Here is a 19406-nt window from a genome sequence, read left to right as displayed (position 1 = left end):
GAGGTGAACTTGACTGCAGAGCAGGCTCGGGCCAAGAACTTGGTCCTTCAGCCATGACTGGGTGGGACTAGGCTGGGACATCCAAACAAGCTCCTGACACCTGCCCTTTCCCTAAGATACAGCCCACATTTCAGTGCCAGGGCAACCAACTGTCTCAGCTTATCCAGAACTCTCCTGGTTGGCACTTAAAGTCCCCAGGAAGTTCCTCATACCTGGGCAAGCTGGGACACCTGGTCACCCTACTCAGCATACACGTACCTAGGGTCTCCACGCCTTCCCCGCCCTCCACTGAACAGGGTCTTTCTTCTTTTTATTCCCCTGATCCCCACTGAGGTCAGTGAGTCCACTCAATCTGTCTGGCCCCCTCAGACTCGGCTGAGGCCTAGCCCAGGCCCAGAGTAGAGTTAAAGGCCCAGAGTCTGCTAAGGTGAGCAGAGGGTCTACAACCTATTGGGGGCAGCCTACTCTAGACCCTGTGAGAGAAATAGCAGAGGGAGCCCACAAAAAGCCTAGTGGGATCCTGGGTCTTGATCTCAACCCAGCTTTATCTTCAGGCTGGGAGGTAGGTCACTCTGGGTGACCCCAGGTGGGGGAGCCCTAGAGCTGGAGTCAAGCAGGGCTGCCTGGGGCTCACTGAGACAGCTTCTACCTGTCTGGGCTTGAGGTGAGTCATTTCCTCCCCCAGCTGGTATGAGGCTGGGAGGGGAAAGGAGGGGATAGTATCTAAAAATAGTAGGGCCCAGCCTTGGAGATACCCAAAGAGCTTCTCCTTGGGCAAGGGAGGAGCCAGCTTCTCACCAGAGCTGACACCAGCTGTGACTTCAGCCAGCTGCCTGCATCCGGCGGAGGAGAAGGGCGCCGCCCACCCCTTCCCAGGCTCAGTGTAGGGTGCTGAGGTGTGGAGGAGGCATCTGGAGGGCTGAGGCACAAGTAGCATTGGGATGGAGTGGGAGCTTGTACCAAGGCCTCAAGCAGACAGGGCCAGGAAAGAGGAGGGTAAGTCTGTGATTCGGAAGGCTCGGCCCTAGCAGGAACGGCAGGGACTGGATCACCAGCCTGGATTTCCCTCCACATCATCTCCGCAGAACCCGGTTCACTCCCCACCCCTACCCACACACAGAGACACACACGCAGATGCACAGACACAGCCGCACACTCAGCTGGCCTGTGAGTCACTTCCCTCTAAGAGGACTTATCCCCCTGCTAAGTGGGACTCAATTTCCCTGGTCAGCAACACAGACTGAGGACCCACTGTGTGCTTGACCCACACCCTGGGAAACAAGGAAGCGAACAGTAATCATGACTGTCCTTGGCCTTGGGGACACTTTAAGAGGCCCCCTCAGGAAAGGGCAGCAGAACAGCCAGAGCAGAAACATAAGAGGCAGGGAGGGCCCTGAGCGGTGGGACAATTGGGAGGCCTCGGCTCAAATCCTGGCCAGCCGTCTTCTACCCACAGGACCTGACACGTTACTTGACCTCTCCCTGTCTCAATTTTCTCATCTGTATAATGGATGATATATAAGGTCTTCCTCACATGTCAAATGCCATTTTGCCTATAGAGTCTCCAAGCGAACAGACCTGTTTCCATTAAAGCTCATGGTGTGAGGCTATCAACTTAAAAAACCAAAAAGGCACCACAGGCTTCAGTACACATTTGTAACTTAAAGACCCAAGATGATAATATTCTGCCTGGCCCCACTCGTGACAGGTTAAGATGAGCAGTGGTGTAAAACTGCATTTTACAACAACAGCAATGGCCACTAGTATGAACACATCATAGTTACCTCATTTTCTTTAAAAAAAAAAAAATGTATTTGTTTGGCTGTGCCGAGTCTTAGTTGCAGCGTATGGGCTCTTCGTTGCAGGCGCTCAGGCTTCTCTGTGTCTCCAGGCCTCCAGAGCGCGCAGGCTCAGTGGCTGTGGACGGGGGTGCTTAGTCGCCCTGCAGCATGTGGGATCTTAGTTCCCCAACCAGAGATGGAACCCACGTCCCCTGCATTGGAAGGCAGATTCTTAACCACTGGACCATGAGGGAAGTCCCCCTCATTTTCTCTTGTCCTCACAACAGCCTCATACAGCAGGCATTATTATCCCCATGTTACATGTGGAAAAATGGAGGCCCAAGGACAGTAACTTGCCTCACATCATACAGGTAGTATGGGGCAGAGACCATGTTTGGACCCACTCTTGAGTCCAAACTTTTTGTACTTCGTGGGGTGTAAGTGGAGGTCTGTTATGTCTGGAGCTGGGTCTGTGACTCTCTGACTTTTGGAGGAAGGGGCCCTTGGAGACTAGCCTGGGGTGACTAGACTATGCCAAGCCTTTAGGGGCTGCCTTCTGTCTCAAATCCCTCACCCTGAGGCCCCACCTAGAAACACAGAATGTACTCTGCCCTCTCTCGGGGTTACCTCTTGTACTCACAACAGCCCCGTGAGGGAAATACCACAACTCCCACTTGACAGAAAAGGCAGACAGATCAAAGGGATCATGAGCCTTTGGTGGCCACAGACCTGGGGGAGGCAGAGTCTGCGTCCAGTGCTGGCCCCTCAGACTCCTAACTGAGGCTCTGTCCCCGCACCCCGGCTGTACGATTTCAAAGGGGAAGGGGCAGGAATGCCTCTGCTCTCTCAGGCTCTTCACACTTTCCCAGAACCGTCCCTGTTCCCTCCTGCTAGACTGCACGTAAAGCCCAAAGCTTGCATCACTCAGTGGGCCCCCGGCTCCAGTAAGAGCCTCTTTTCTGTTTCTGTGGGCTTTCCCCACCGTTATCTGAGTCATCCTCTGCCGGTCCCAGGAGAAGGGACAGAGGAGGCCTCTTATCCCTACAGTACAGATGGACAGACTGAGGCAGGAAGTGACTTAACTCCAATGCGTCAGGGGCCAGGGCTGGCAGCAGTCCAGGCCAGGAGGCCACTGGTGGAGCTGGCAGCACCCGGGCTGCCACGCCTTCAGTTTTTAATGCTGTAGAGTAGGCACAAATATCAAGAAATGTGTGTTGTGTTGCAGGCCCTGGGTGGAAAGACAAGTGATACTGCAGAAAAGATGAATCTGATAAAGGAAATAAAACAGACAAAACCCAGCACCCAGTCTTGCTCCTGTTACAGACTCCCTGAGCCCACCCAGGTAGGGCATGTAGCTCAGTTTTCTCCTCTATAAAAATCATCAGGGTTATCCTTTATTGGGTGACTTCTAATGACCACTGGGTCTTAACACTTTATAGGCACTGTCTTATTTAATTCTTACTACAAGCCAGTGAGGTTGGTATGTATTAATACTATCATCATCTCCATTGGACAGATGGCTTACCTGAGGCTCAGAGAGGTTAAGGAACTTCCCCAAAGACACAGCGCTTGTTCCAGCAAGTATAGGACAACAAATCTAGGGGCTGGCTTAGAACAGCTCTCCAAATACAGAGGCAGAGGGGCCTCCGCGCGTGTGACGCCCACGTGGAGCTGCCCAGGTGTGTCTGCAGGTTGGTAACAGGAACTCATGTGTCTGTCAGCACAGTACGGGGGGCGTGGAAGGACCAGCGAAGAACAGAACGCCAATCGCCCGGGGTATAAAGAGCCAGGGCACCCTGGAGGCAAGGGGGATGGGGACAAGCCTTTCCGCACCGCCCACCCGTGCTGGGCCGAGCCAGAAGCCGACGGCGCCCGCCCCGGAGCCCAGCACAGGTGGCTGGGAGAGCAGGGCGCGGGGAGAGGGCGTAACTGCTTCGGGCGGGTCCCGCCGGCACCGTCCCCTCCCCCTTCCCAGCCGCAGCCCCTGACGGGCCCAGCCGCACGTTCCCCGCGATTGCCTCATCCGACCGCGGCGGCTCGCGCCCTCCCGCACGTGTAGCACACAGCACACCCCGGGCACCCGGAGGGCGGGGCCGCCGGGGCTGCCCCCGGCCTGTCCCTCCCCCTCCCCGGCCCAGACCACGGCCAGACTGAGTCCCCAGCGGCCCATTCACCCGGCTGCCGGAGCCTCGACCCAGACACCTTTGATGGCTGCCCTTTGCTCCGTCTGGTCCGGGTGGACAAATGAGGGAAATTGAGTAAGCCAGCTTACCAAAGCAGGAAACTCCTGGCCACTTTGTTACGCATGATTTTTCAGCAACTTTTCGGGGGGAGGCGGGGCAGGGAGGACTTCTGGAGTGAGGATGACTGGGGACTCATGCCGTCTTCCGGGGCTGTGAGCACCCTCCAGGCTGGCCTCACAGCCCTGTGTACCTCCCAGGCCAGGCACAGTGCTTGACACTCGTGGGTGTTCCACAAATTCTGAAAATGCATTTCCTCCCCCTCTTCCTGTTTTGAGTGGCTGCCAGAAAGAATGCCCAGGTGAAAGGGGGCGGGCTTTAGTGCAGGAGCTGAAAGCTGGCTGTTGGGGCTTTAGGTTTTGCCTTTGGCAGTGAGTTTGCTGTTTCTCTTGGGCAAATCCTTGATCTCTCTGGGTCACATTTCTGGGGAACTCAGTAATAAGGTAACGTGCTTGGCCCTAAAGCTCAGGACAGACTTTGAACTTCTAGCAGGAAAACGAACCTTCCATTTAAAGCAGAGATTTCCTGTCGAACATTAATATTCTCCTGGATCTTTTAGGCAGGAGCCCACAGTATTCTGTCTAGACTCAGTGACATGTTGAGAGGCTCTGTTGAGAGAATCAAGTCCAAGTTCCTTGGCTTGGTATCAAGGCTTTCTTACGTGAGTTCCACCCAGCCTATCTAGCCTCACCCTCAACCTCACCCCTACTCTGTAGCCTTAGGGGGAATCTCAGACTTCCCCAAACATACTACACACACAAGGTGTTCATACAATTCTGTCCTTGTTCATGCTGTTCCCTCTGCCCAGAATGCTCTTCCCTACACTCCTCAAATGATTGGCTCCTGACACAGATCTCCACTGAAATGACACCACCCCAGAGAGGTCTTTCTCCAGTGTCCAGGAAAGCAGGGGCTCTGGCTCTGATATTCCCTTTAGCGCTTCCTTCCCTCCTCGGCTCTTATTGCACCTTGGGATTAGAAGTTTGTCTTTCCACTGGACTGAAAGGTCTATGATTGAGAGACCATGTTCATTTTCTTCATCTCTATATATCCAGCATTTACCAAGATGCCTGGCACATAGTTAAGAGGTTAATAAATATTTGTGTGAAGGAAGAAAGGGTGGATGATTGATTAGCAAAAACATTGAGAACAACCTACATGTCCATCAGTAGGGGATTGCTGTTATAAATGATGGCATGGTGGGATACGAGGCAGCCATTAGATAGATATAAACCCACATGGAAAAATGTTCCTGGTGTCTCAAGAAGTAAAGAAACGAAGTTGGTTCCTTTCTAATTAAAAATGTCAGAGCATGACATTTTTTAAATGTCAGGAGCATGTATATAGATAAAGACACAGATATGTCTGTAAACATAAGAAAAAGTTGACAGCGTACGTCAACTGAAATACCTCTGAGGAGCAGGATACAGACATTGTCACGGTTTATTTTCTATCTAGTACCTTGCTTAGACATCACCTCCTCTGAGAACCCTTCTGATGCTGCCTTTGTGTTGGAGGAGCTGCCTTGGAGCGTGCAGGCAGGTGCTCCAAAGCAAGGCCTTGGTGTTCCTTCCTCAGAGCCCATCCAGAGGCCATCGAGTGCGTGCAGGCAGCTGGGACGGGGGACAGCAGCTCCCCTGGGTGCGTGAGTTTGTCCACGTGCAGGTGAAAGCAGAGCTGCTGAGGACGAAGAGCAGACTGTCTCTACCCGCCCGGTGACATTGCTGCAGGTGGTCTTGGGCTATCAGAAGAGCTCCAAAATGCGACAGGAAACCTGGCCTCCGTGCGGGTCTGCACCCAGCCGGCTCAACTGCAGATTTGAGACAGTCAGCTTCGGCTGTGGGAGGTGCACAGGGCAGCTCCTCACTGTCCACTGGGCGCCTCAGAGTTGAGAGGGGTGAGATGCAGTTCGGTGAAAACAGGCCTCCTGCAGCCAGCTCGCTTGGCTCTGTCCCACGGTGTCTGTCCCATGAGGCCTGGGACCACACAGTTCAGACCAGCGGGGCCAGGGGAGAGGAAGGAAGAGCGGCCAAGGGCTCAGGGTCAGATGTCTGCGTTTCTATTCCCACGGGTGCCTCTCATTATGCTTGTCAGGAAACGGAAAAGAGCGCAGACCTTCGCCTTCACTTTGTTTCGGATCTCAACCCAGTCTCTCTTCCCCTTGCCTGTCTCAGAAAAGGTTTCCCAGCTGGACATTCACGGGGTGGTGCAGGCGTGGGCCCTCCATCTGGACTCACCTAGTGTCCAGTGGTTTCCTGTTCACACCTACCAACCCTGTGACCCTGGACAAATGGCTTTGCCCCCTGTACCTTGGTTTCCCCACTAAATTAGGTAACGCCCGGGAAGCGTTTACAAATGGGCCTCATACCTGCAGGTGTATCTGTTACTATTTGTGTAAGCTGTCTTACACAAAAACAAATTGTCTATCTGTCTGTCTGGGGTAATAACCATGCCTATTTCACTGAGCTGTTGTTAGGATTAAGTTAGATAGTGCGTGTTAGATGCTTGGTGTGTTCAGTGTTTACTTGTTTTACTAAAGATAATAAGATGGAAATACAGATCCCTGTCCCGGGGATGCCAGGAGTGGGGTGGGGGGTTAGCATGGTGGCTGCTAGTGGCATCCCGAGAATGGCGTGCAGGGCCTCTGGTGGCCCAGGCAGTCATGTTGGTTCAATGGTGTTGTTACTGTGCTGGGTGTTGCTGAGTTGTCTGGTTAGTCAACTGCCTGTTCCCTCAGACCCATGTAAACCAGCTCCATCTGGCCTAACTTTCCCAATGCACCATCCTGGCAGCTGTCACAGGCCCAGAGCACTGGGCAAAGTGTCAGGCCTGCTGCAAAATATGTTGGAACTTTATCTGACCCCTGGCTCCTGTCCCATCCAGAAATACATTGGCTGAAACTTGCAGCCAAGCTCAAACAAGCCTGGGGGTTGGAGGGGGAAGGCAGTTCTGAATCACAAACCAGCCATTCCCTACACCCTGCATCTTTGTTGGCCCCCTTTTTATTTGCACGGTTCTACCGATTAATGCTGTTCCTAGTTATGAAACAGTTTTGAAAACCAAAGGTTTAATCCTGAGCCCTGGATTTGCAGATAAGGGGAAGAGGACTGTGCCCCCAAACTCAGAGAAGTTCATTGCAGAATTTTCTTCTTTTTCTTCTTTCGCTGTTGATTTTCGGTCACCTTTCTGGAGGCCAGGATGATCCTCTAGGCCACTGTCTGGAAATCCCCAGAAAGAGGCTGTGACAATGGCAGCGCTGGCAACCACGCTGGACTGGCACCTGGCCAGCTTTGGAGAGGGTGGTGCTAAGTCTGGGAGTCTCCACCCCAGTCAAGGGCTGGTGGAGTCTGCATCCCTGCACCGCCAGCTCAGTCTTTGTGACTCCCCGAAGGGGGCTCCCAGGCAAGTGTAGCAGGCCCCCAGGCCAGCAGGTCTTCCTTCAGATGCTCCTAAGGCTAAATCTTAGAATTAGTCTTAGTCTTAGAATTCTAAGTCTTAGAATAAAAGGAATTCCAGGAGCACCCCACCCCAAGCATGCATTTGGGCTTTCAGAGAGCTGGCTCACTAGAGAAAGGAAATGAGGAAAGGGAACGTCAGTGTGGTGTGGGGCAAAGAGTTCTAGATACTAGGTTAATTTTCAAGAGCTCCCAAATTTCCCATTACACGGGTCATACTGTCAAGACCCTAAACTTCACAGATTTGAAATTCATCAGATTCAGAATTTTTGAAAAATCAGCCTTGTCAAATTTGAGTATGGACTGGATATGAGATGACATTATGGAACAATTGGTTTTCTCAATGTGCTTATATAGGAAAACAGCCTGTTCCTAGGAAAAGTTAAAATCGCTCAGTCATGTCCTGCTTGCGACCCCATGGACTGTAGCCCACCAGGCTCCTCTGTCCATGGAATCTTCCAGGCAAGAATACTGGAGCAGGTACCTGTTCCCTTCTCCAGGGGATCCTCCCAACCCAGGGACTGAACCCAGGTCTACCCACATTGCAGATGGATTCTTTACCCTCTGAGCCACCAGGGAAGCCCAGGAATACTTGAGTGAGTAGCCTATCCCTTCTCCCCCACATCTTCCCGACCCAGGATTCGAACTGGTGTCTCCTGCATTGCAGGTGGATTCTTTACCAGCTGAGCTACCAGGGAAGCCCTCATTCCTAGGAAATTCATGCTTAAATGTTTGGGGCTAAAATATCATGATGCCAGCAACTTCTTTTCAAGTGGTTCATCAAAAAAACTTGCTACAGATAAAGCAAATCCTGCCAAAGGTTAATAATCGTTGCATTTAAGTGGAAGGTACATAGGTGTCTATTGTGCCATTCTTGCAGGATTTCTATTTGTGTGAAGACTTTCTCCCTAAAATCTTAAAGGGAAAAAATTTAAATAAAATAAGCTATCCACGTGCAAAACAAGACAATGTGTAATTCAGCCTGCTCCAGCTGAATTTTACCTCTTTTCTGAGGACAGAAATAGTAGAAACAAGATGGTGTCCAGGATTGCAGAGTTGAGCCAACCAAAGAGAACAAATTATTTTTAAAGAGTTTATTAAGTACTTGTCTGGAAACAGTACTGGTAGTTAAAAATCCTTTTAGTTCATGGCCAGTGGAGGACTCATTGTGGAATATGGGAAATTTCAGCCCTTTTAGCTTATTGGCACCAGATTTAACACAAATCAGGAAACACATTTTGAAGACTTGCTATGAGCATGGCCCTGAAACATCACCAGGGGTGTTTTTCCCTTGCCTACAGTCTGATACTGCGTGCAGGGTAGCCATAATTTTTCACTGTGGTTTTTATGGGCTGAATTGTGTCCCCCACAAAACTCCTATGTTGAAGTCTTCATCCTCAGTGCCTCAGAATGTGAACTTATTCAAGAATAGGATCACTGCAGATGTCTTTAGTTAAGATGAGGTCAACAGCGTGGACTCTATCCAATCTGACTGGTGTCCTTATAAAAAGGGGAAATCTGGGCACACGGAGAGAGCCACATATACACAGAGAGAACAACTTGTGAAGATGAAGGCAGAGACGGGAGTGTTGCTTCTACAAGCCAAGGAACGCCAGAGCTTGCCCGCAAACCATCAGAAGCTAGGAGTGAAGCATGGACTAGATTGTTCTTCGGAGCCTTCGGGTGTCAGCGTCACTGGGACCTTTATTTCAGATTTCTAGCCTCCAAAACTGTGAGACAGTACATCTCTGTTGTTTAGGCCGTCTAGTTTGCGATTATTTGTTATGGCAGCCCTAATCAACTCACACAGTAGTAAAATGAACATACCATAAAATTTGCTATACTAACCATTTGTAAAGTATCCAGTGAATTAAAGACATTCACATTATTGGGCCACCATTTTTTAAATTTTTTTATTTTTAGCTAGGGAAAAACCCAAGACTGTGGGAAAGTTGGAAACCCTAGTTCCATATCTGCTTCTGCTTAGCTGAGTGACCTATTTCATCATGTGCGCAGTAAAGAGACCGGCAGATGACTTCCTGCTCTGATACTATCATTGCACGTATGTGGAGAAATTATAATAGCAGTAATAGCTCACAGCTTAGTGAGCAATTATTACGTTCCAGGACCATGCTAAGGGCTTTAAAAGGATTATCTTCTTTTAGTAATTACAATAACTTTATCAGGGAGGTATCATTAGTCCCATTTTACAAATGGGGAAATTGAACCTCAAAAAGATTAAAGAAATTAATTGAGCCTCGATTTTGGCAGCCCTGGGATTTGAATGAAGGTAATAACCACCACTGTGCCTACTGCCTTCTAGCTCTTTTGGCCACACTGGCCTGGGAGCAAGTTAAAAACAGAAGGTACTGATTGGATTGAAACATAGTTTATGTTTTTGCCAAATCAGCCAGCTGCTCTAGAGCCCCACTTGCACAGTGGTTACCAACCCACCCAGCTCTCTCGTGTCCCTCCTTGTGTTCTGGAGGGACTCTGAAGAATCCAAGAATTCTAAATTCAAACTTGACTTTCCAGGTCATTCTGAAGTTATATTTTAACAGCTTCTTAGGTTGACTTACACATTTTGGATATCGATACATGTGGTATATGGGTTTCCATTTGTGTTCTTTCCAGTGCCCCAAATGACAGAGGCAGCCTGGTTACTATGGTTCCCCTGAGCCAATGGATCTCCAGTGGCCTCCCAGTGGTGGCCAGAGCTTGAGAGTCTCTTAGAGTCAAATGGAGAAGCCACAACCTTTGAGCAGGGACCAGGCCAAGATCTGCCCTCCAGCAAGTTCACCTGTTTGCATCAGGAGGCAGGAAGGTACGTTGCTGCAGCATGGGGAGAAGCCCAGCTCACCCACCTGGCCTGAATTGCTGCTCCACCCACTGCAGAGCCTCCTTCTCCATAACGCATACCCTCCTGCTCAGCCCAGATTTATCTCAGTTCTTAAATCACATTTGTTTTCTATCCCTCTGCATACCCCTGTTCCCCAGAATAGAAAAATCTAGAGCAGGTTCTCTGGCCAAGGAGAAGGAAAGACGGAGTCCTGGAGAAGATGACAGGGTGGAGGGGAACTCGGGGAGAAGACCGGGGACCCTTAGCCTTAAGAACGGGGACCCTTAGCCTTAGGGTGAATGAGAAAGCAGGAGGAGATGGGTAAGCTGGACGGCTCAGCGCTGCACAGTGATCCTGCTGGGAAGAGCCACTGTGCCTTATGGAAGGAGTAGGAGGGGAGGGGGGTAGCTGGGCAACTCAGCAAGGCCCGGGTGCTGCAGAGATGGGCTACCGTGGCCTCTTTGGGTGGACTGCAGCCCCACGGCAGAGCCAAAATAGAAACACTGCCTCATCTTGAGGCTTGATGAGGAGATGAGGGGGAGATGGCAGGAGGCTGAAAATGCCCATGTGTGGCTGTTGCCCCATTCCAATCCCATTCTCCCAAACACCCTGCAACTGTGGCCAGGACTGATGGGCTTCTGAAGCACAACGGTGACCAGTTCCCTGTGCCCCTCACAGCATGTCTCTGGGCCCAGCCAGGCAGTTGTTAAACCCATTTCACCAGCGAGGGACATGAGAAGCGGAGAGGTGATATGCCTCACTTGAGGTCACACGGCCAGGAAGGTGTGACCACGAGGTGAGGCCAGCAGTCAGGCGTGGGAAAGGAAAACCAGTGGCCAGATTCCAAAAAGGACACACGACGCTCCAGCATCAGAGCTCCCACTGATGGAGCACTTCCCGGATGCCTGCTCTCTCGCCCAGCCCCCCTGAGCCTTGGGAAAACACCTAGAAGGTACTTATTATCCCCATTCTGCAGATGAGGCATCAGATGCCCAGAGATGTTAAGTCCATTGCCCAAGGTCACACAGTTGCAAGTGATAAGACGGACACCCCAGGTCAGGGGGCAGAGTGTATGCTGGCCTTGTTTACAAGTGTGAGCCTTGAGTACACGGGAGAAAAACCCACAGCAAATGCGTATGTGAGACAGAGGGCCCGATTCCAAGCAGCGGGCAACAGCTGTGCTGGCAGGAGCGGGTGGGAATGCATGTGAGAGCGCCGCTTTGACGGTGGCCAGCAGCGCGTGGGAGTGTGTTGACGGCAGGGTGTGGGGTGGCAGTGCCATTGCCGTGTGTATTTCTGCTGGCAGCGGAATGTTCTGGTCTGTGTTGATAAACAACAGTTTGGGCAGGCGCAAGGCTGGAGCAGGACAGAGGAGAAGCACCAGGGACGGGCGAAAGCAGGAGGAGGGGGGTGTGTGCCCAGGGGTGACGGTGGCCCAAGCCTGCAGCTCCTAGAATGAGGGGCAGCAGGATGGTGACTCTTGTTTTCTCAGCTGACCTCACTGGGTGCAGGTCCCTTTACAAACCACCTGCCCATAAACATGAAAAACAGGAGTGGGGAACACGCTGTGAGGAAGAGAGGGTTCTTCCTGGGTTGGTAGTTACACGGATGGAGGTTTAATCAACAGCTGAGGCCAGTGGAAACACGTCATGATTTCCATGGCCAAGCAAATTCCTCAAAAGTCAGCTTCTTGGAAAAGGGGTCACCCCTAAGACCAACCTGGGTCATGACTGTAATTGGAGCACCTGAATCTCACCCTCACCTCCTGGCAGATGCTGGTGTAAGCCTGCCAGCATCATCCTGGGAGTCACCACATGCAAGACTGCCCGGGGCTTAGCCCACACCCCATCACTCCCCGGGCAGGTCCTCCTATCAGAATGCCCTGTTCACCTGCTCCCTCTCCATTAGCTGAACTATATGCTATCTCCGCAACCCTAGGTATTCCTCACCTCCTCCTGGATGCCTTCCAAACTTCCTGGATGGCCTTAGAACTGCCTCCTTCAGAACTCTGACCTCTCCTGTTGTCAGGGCCTCACACAAAGGCCTCGCCATGTGGATGGACCCTAACCATCTGCTCTGTGTGGGGCACTGAACTGGGCAAAACCCAGGGGCTTTGAAGACCCCTGAAGCTCCAATAGCTGCCCTCAGGGATCTTATGGCTGGCTACAGTTGGGGTGCCTGCTGGTTCATAAAGGGATTGAAGTACCCAACTGCAGGGCATGAAGTCTTGTCCAGGGCATTCATGCCACAGCCTGGGTCCTGCCGCAGTCTCCCTCCTGACTTGTAGTTTCCCTGATGTGCCAGGCTCGCCCAGACCTCTTAGTCTATACAGATCCTGTTCCCTCTGCCTGGGACTCCCTTTCCTTTCTCTTCTGCCTGGCAAAGGCCACTGTTTTCTAGATGATAGAAATGTGAGTAATTTTATATTCATTTTTATATCGTTTTCAAATCACTGGGTATATATTATTTGTCTAATTAGAGAGGAAGATAATACCCATTTTGTTTTGAGAAATTAATACTTTGACTTAAAAAAAAATGACAATTCATTACTTGGAGAGGCAACACCTTAAGTCATTACATGTCTAATTTTTCAGATCAGGGAGTTTTGAAAAGGATCCCCGGAGAGGATGGAAGAAATGCAGGTTCCCTGGCTCAGGTGGCCCACGGGTGGCCCAGCAGCCCCAGTGGTTCCGAGGGCAGCCAGGCCTTCGACTCCAGACCTCGGAGATGAGCTCAGGAGCTGCCAGAGCGGTGGGAAGGAAAGAGGGCAAGCTAATAATGCCTTGCCACCCTGGCCTGCTGTTCCTGACACGCCCTCATGGGGCAGGGCCAAGATGAGAGGTTCCCAGTTCCTTTAAGTGGGAGCCGCCACATGCCTCGCCGTGTCTAATAGACACTGGGGAAACGGCAAGGAAGGCTGCCTTGATGGCAGGGTGCGCCCAATCTTTGGGCTTGGATGAGGCTTGGAGAGGTCATTCAGTCCATTCTTCTGCCTCTAGGCAGCACTGGCATGATCCCAGTTGGGCCTTTATCTTGTTCTGAGGACTCCCAGTTTCCCTCCTCGGCCAATCATTCTCGTGCCTAAACATTTCTAGCCAGGAAGTACTTCCTCATGTCTAATCCAAACTCTCTCCGCCATGGGATGCCATCCTATGGCTCTTGTGAGTCTGGCTAGAGATAGGAAAATGCCTCTTGCTTCCCTGCCTCCTCCTAGGTCGGGAGCCCTAGAGCCTTGAATCAGGACCAAAGTCCTGTCTGTGTGACCCTAAGCAAATCGCTACTACTCTTTGAGCTTTGGTTTCCTCACCTGTAAAATGGGGCCAATGATATCCATAGTGTAGGAACCAAGAGGACTGAATGAGACTGAATGCAAATGTGTGGAAGAGGCATATAGCTTGCTGCTAACGTGAGGCTATAATTATTAATAATAATAACCACCATCCTGGCTGAACCATTGTACAAAATCGTTTCCATTGTGAAGGTACACAGGGTAGTTTTAGGTGATACAAGAACAGGTATTTTAAATGAAAATTTAATGTGTGTTAGAAAAAACCCTGGCACATCAAATCCAGGATTTCACAAATATTTAACAAGGGCAAGTTAAGACAAAAATTGAACATGGTTTTAAAGAAAACTATTAAGTAAACGATGCTCCGGGTAGCACAGGGTTAGGGCAGAAATTGTAAAGGTGGTTTGGAAAATGCCGGCTGAGTGGAGACAGACGGGATGTGGGAGGAGGAGGTTAGTTCTTCAGAGTGGGCAAAAGAGGCTGAGCCGGGGAGGGAAGTCCCCGGGGACGGGAGGAGACACCTGTTGAGCGGCTGTTGAGCATCCTGCCCACAGATGCAGCCCTCTCTGGTTCTGGAACAGTTTGTCTTCCCCAGAGCTGGGTTGTTACAAATTCCAGCAAGGCTGGTGGGCAGGCAGGGTTGGGATTTCCTGCCCACAATCATGGTCCCCAAGAGCTCAGAGCCCTCTCTGCATGCAGCTCTCCCCTCTGGGGAGAACTGAACAATACCAACTCCACCCTGGAATCCCTGCTGCAGCATCGCCCACCCATGGTTGCGAGCCTGTGGTGTGGAACTCAGCCAGTGACTGGGAAACCACAGCTTCCCAAACAGATCCCCTCTTCCACGCTCAACGTGGGGCTGGCCAAAGAGGCCCTGGCAGAGAAGGTCCTCTGAGACCCACTGTGTGCCGGGTCCCTTTCTGAGCACCAGGGACATAGAGTGAGCAAGAGAGGCCCCTGCCTTTCAGGAGCTCACAGCCAAGCCAGGGAGACCCACCTCTCCAGAGGTTTTGGGAGAAGCTCCAGGCCCTTCGTTTATCTTCCATCCCCCAAACCTAGAACTGAGCATTATTATGCTTCCTCTTGAGCTGGGGTTCCTCAAAGCCTGGGATCTGTAGACGAGTTCTCTGGAGTTTGAGAGCTCTCTGTGAGACTATACAATGTTTGTGTTTTCATTTGGAAATAATATAAAAAATGAATATAAACATATTCTATATCATCTGGATGCCTGGCTCACAGCCGATTATGGAATCACAAAGTTTTAATGTCTACATTTGCACTGATGTTTATAGAAAGCAGTTAACTTTTTTTTTTAAGCGGAAGCTACATACAGTAGAATACACAAAGCCTAAGTATAGAGCTGGATGAATTTTCACAGAGAACACATCCGTGAAATCAACACTCAGATCAAGAAACACAATATTATTACTGCCCTCTGGACACCCTCCTTAAAATCTTTCACATCCCCCCAGAGGTAACCACTATCCTGACTTCTCCGAACTTGATATAAGTGGGTCATATAGGATGACTCTTTCTTGACCCTGACCTCTTTCTCTCACCCTGTGAATTTCATCCCTGTTGTTGGCCTGTAGCCATAGTTGACAATGGTTTTAGCTTCTAATCCAACATTTCTCAAAGTGCGATTTTCAGCAGTGGTTCTAAGGGGTCTATGAATCCACCATTTGGAGCAAAGCAAATGTGGGTGCCTGCTGACTCATAAAGAGATTAAAACACCCAACTGCAGGGCATGCAGCCTTGTCCTGGGCGTTCACTCCACAGCCTAGGTCCTGCTGCAGTCTCCCTCTTGACTTGCAGTTTCCCTGATGTGCCAGGCTCGCCAGGCCTCTTGGTCTTTGCAGATGCTCTTCCCTCTGCCTGGCACTCCCTTCCTTTGCTCATCTGCCTGGCAAAGGCCAGGCATGTCTTGTGGCCTCTGAAAGGCTACTTCCTCTGGGAGGTCACCCCGGCTTTGCTGGGCGGGTTCAGGCACCCCTTCTCTTGTGAGTCCTTTGTGTTCTGCCCGTGTTCTCCCTGCAGCATTTATCACACTGTGCGGTCATTGCAGGTCTGTTTCCTAGTTAGGCTGTGGATTCTTCTTCTTTTTTATTGAAGTATAATTGATTTACAACGTTGTCTTAGTTTCTGACATACAGCAAAGTGACTCAGTTACACATACCTACATGCATATACTTATTCTTTTTCATTTTCTTTCCCATTGTGGTTTATTACAGGATTTTGAATACATTCCCTGTGCTGTACAGTAGGACCTTGTTGTTTATGTATTTTAAATATAGTAGTTTTTATCTGCTAGTCCTGAATTCCTAATTTATCCCTCCCTACCCTTCCCCCTTTGGTAACCATAAATTTGTTTTCTGTTTGTTTGTGCGTGCGTGTTAAGTCACTTTAGTTGTGTCTGACTCTCTGTGACCCCATGGACTGTAGCCCACCAGGCTGCTCTGTCCTTGGATTCTCTAGGCAAGAATATTGGAGTGGGTTACCATGCCCTCCTTCAGGGGATCTTCCCAGGCCAGGGATTGAACCAGTGTCTCTCACATCTCCTGCATTGCCAGGTAGGTTCTTTACCACTAGGCACCACCTGTGAGTCTATTTCTATTTTGTAGATAAGTTCATCTGTATCATGTTTTAGATTCTACCTGTAAGTGATATCATATGATATCTGTCTTTCTCCTTCTGATTTACTTCACTTAGTATGATCGTCTCTAGGTCCGTCTATGTTGCTGCCAGTGGCATTATTTCATTCTTTTTAATGGTTGAGCAGTATTCCATTGTGTTGACGTAACATGTCTTCTTTAACCTTTCTTCTGTTGGTGGACATTGAGTTGCTTCTTTGTCTTGGCTATTGTAAATAGTGCTGCTAGGAACCCTGGGGTGCATGCATCTTTTCAAATTAGAGTTTCCTGCAGATATATGCCCAGGAGCAGAACTGCTGGATCATATAGAACTCTATTTTTAGGACTCTCCATACTATTTTCCATAGCGGCTACACCAATTTACATTCTATATTGTGGGCTTCTTGAGATGGGGAGTATGGAGTGATCTACTGGACTCACTCGTAGAAGGACTAACGAGGCTGTCTTGCTGCACCCCCACCCAGAGCCATCAAGGGCAGGGGCAGGGCTTTCTGTCCTGGTTCACCTCCCTCGTTAAATATGGGTTCAGGTGGCCCCAGCATCCCTGTATCATCAGCAAGGGTGGACAGCGTCAACCCTGTGGCATGGGGCTTCCTTAGACAAGCCACCACGCCAGGGAATTAAAGGCCTAGACAGCCCTGCTTGGGCCCAGTGCCAGGCCCCAGGGCCCAAGGGTGAGATACTTTACCAGGTAGGCATCGGTTTTCTCATCTGTAAAATGGGGACAATGAACCTGGTCACCTTCCTCTTTCCTGGGGAGAGTTCAAGGTTAATGAATGCCCAAGACCGGACAGGACTATACTGACGATGGAGTACAAGCTGCCTGGAGGGAAGGGAATGGCCTTGGTGACCTTGGTTCTCTCTTCCTGCCTAGAACTGAGGGACTGTGAGACCCGTAGTTCAGCTGTGGCTGCTAATCTTGGTCCCCCACCCTGCCCTGGGTGAGCCTTGGCTCAGAGGCCCTAACTGCTTGCTAGGCACCTACTACCCTTATTTCTACCTAAACTGCCCAGCCTCATGCCCTGCCCCTCCAGTGCTATGGCCACTTCCAATACAGTAAATTGGATTTCCTTGTCCCTTCTAACAGAAGCCTACTCATAGTGTTCTGCCTCCTGGCAGCCTTCTTTTTCATCTACGCTAGTAGCATTTAAGAAGGGCTTGGGCCCTACCTGCCCCTCAACTTTGACCCCATCCTTATCCTAAGGTAGAACTGGGGCCCCCCCGAGTGTGACCTGGCCGCTCCTGGGAAAAGTAGTCTCCGCGGAATGGGGGTAGTAAGATGTAGCTCCTTGTTGCCGTGACAACTAGAAGCACTCCTGTAAGCCTCTTCATTGGCTACTGAGGTTGAGATCCCGCCTCTGCCATCAGAAAGCACCAACCAGAAGCAAGCAGAGTGAGTAGGGGCGATTAGAGCTGGTGAGCGTCTAGCTTCCTAAGAGGCAGGGAGACTCAGGGACACCTGATCGCACCTATCCTGGCTACAGGGAGGTGTGTCCAAGAGTCTGTCGTGGGTGAGGGTGGGGGTAGGGGAGCATCTCGCTGGACGTTTCTCAGGCCGAGCTGGGTGAATGGACAGGGGAGGAAACAGTGTTTCTTTTCAGCAGTTCAGGCCTGGGAGGTCTAGCTCCGCGAGGCTGAGGCTGAGGCTGAGAGTTCCCCGAGGGCTGCCAGGCGGAGGCGGGGCCGGGGAGGAGGCTGAGGAGGAAAAGTATTAGGGAAGGGGGTGGGGAGGATCTCACTAGTAAAAGAGGTAAACGTTCCTGGAGGTAAGGGTCTGGGCTTGGAGTCACCAAAGAACCGAGTTTGAATCCTCTCTCTGTCCTTGCCAGCACACACGTGTGCCTTCCTCTCTCCGTTTGGGGGAAGGATTCCAACACTCATGACTTTGTGCAGATCCTTGTGCTGAACATTACAGGACTTTTCCCTCCGTGATGCCCTCAAAACGACCCTGAAATAGGTGGGTGCCATTTACAGGTGAAACTGAGGCTCAACGAGGCTACGTGGAGAAAGCCGAAGGTGAGCTCAGTCCCCAGACGTGAGAATGACCTAGCAGTTATCTGGAGGGAAGTGGGAGGTGCCGTTCCCACCCCCACCCCCAGGCATCCTGGCCTGTCCGGAAGGAAGGGTCGTGCCAAGCCTTGAGGCTTGCGTGGTTTCCTTTAGCAAAACTGCGTCAGGCTCTCTCTGGGGGGTAAACCGCCTCTGACTGGTGACAGCCTCTCTACTACTTAAGATCAGAAAGGGGAAACCTGTAGATTTCATTGAAGTTCCTGTGCAGGAGACGTGGGTTAAAGATAAAGCCGCCCTTGGGGAAGGAGGGAGAGAGTGCTTATAACTTTTTGCCCTTTTCAAAACCGCCTAGAATTACTAATGGAAGGCTTCATTTAACAATAACAGAGCCGTTTATTAATTTAGCCTAGTTGGGATTGAGACTTGGCAAGAGGTGGCCCTACTATGGGACCGCTCTGATATGCTCCAAGGGAGGGGCTGAGCCAGCAGAGTGGGTGGTGGAATTAATCTTAGATTGGACCTAATCTGAGCCTCACATTCTTCATCTGTAAAATGGGCTTCATTGTGAGGAGTAGGAAAAATAATCACGACACCCACTAGAGCTTTTCTTGGTGCCACCTGTGATCCGGATGGAAAAGCAGTCCTCCCTGAAGAGCGTCCTCCACTCCACCCCCACTCCCCAGAATTTCCTGGGACCCCTCAGTTATAGGAAGAGGTTTTTTCCCAGATGCCCTTGCAGTTCACATCCCAGGGCCAGATTTGTTAACACTTATGCTTACTCCTTGGAAGGAAAGTTATGTCCAACCTAGATAGCATATTAAAAAGCAGAGACATTACTTTGCCAACAAAGGTCCATCTAGTCAAGGCTATGGTTTTTCCTGTGGTCATGTATGGATGTGAGAGTTGGACAGTGAAGAAAGCTGAGCACCGAAGAATTGAACTTTTGAACTGTGGTGTTGAAGAAGACTCTTGAGAGTCCCTTGGACCGCAAGGAGATCCAACCAGTCCATCCTAAAGGAGATCAGTCCTGGGTGTTCATTGGAAGGACTGATGCTGAAGCTGAAACTCCAATAATTTGGCCACCTCATGCGAAGAGTTGACTCATTGAAAAAGACCCTGATGCTGGGAGGGATTGGAGGCA

The 19406-nt window shown here is 50.6% G+C and overlaps 1 protein-coding gene across 1 annotated transcript; it reads right to left on the bottom strand.

Annotated features, from left to right (window-relative positions):
* Nucleotides 1-1830: 1830 nt before the first annotated feature.
* LOC104997555 lies at nucleotides 1831-12367 on the bottom strand. The gene is made up of 4 exons (XM_010852400.1): nucleotides 12265-12367; nucleotides 11441-11671; nucleotides 3307-3799; nucleotides 1831-1993 (listed from the first exon to the last, which is right to left on the bottom strand). The coding sequence occupies exons 1-4, from the start codon at nucleotides 12365-12367 to the stop codon at nucleotides 1960-1962; spliced, it is 861 nt and encodes a 286-aa protein (XP_010850702.1). The 3' UTR covers nucleotides 1831-1959.
* Between the last annotated feature and the right edge of the window lie 7039 nt (nucleotides 12368-19406).

This window comes from Bison bison, unplaced genomic scaffold, assembly GCF_000754665.1.
Source record: "Bison bison bison isolate TAMUID 2011002044 unplaced genomic scaffold, Bison_UMD1.0 scf7180017864309, whole genome shotgun sequence".
In the NCBI taxonomy this organism is placed as follows: domain Eukaryota; kingdom Metazoa; phylum Chordata; class Mammalia; order Artiodactyla; family Bovidae; genus Bison; species Bison bison.
Note: the sequence above shows the minus strand (reverse complement) of the source record. Positions and strands in the feature narration are given on the sequence as shown.

Excerpts from the sequence above, each read along its gene's own strand:
- LOC104997555 (XM_010852400.1), bottom strand. The coding sequence starts at position 12,367 with ATGGCGAGGCCTTTGTGTGAGGCCCTGACAACAGGAGAGGTCAGAGTT. Across the intron at positions 11,672-12,264 it reads TGGAAGGCATCCAGGAGGAG|CCTTGCGCCTGCCCAAACTG; the intron begins GTGAGGAATACC and ends GTCCTGCTCCAG. Across the intron at positions 1,994-3,306 it reads TTAACCTCTCTGAGCCTCAG|GGGACGTGGGTTCCATCTCT; the intron begins GTAAGCCATCTG and ends CTTCCAATGCAG.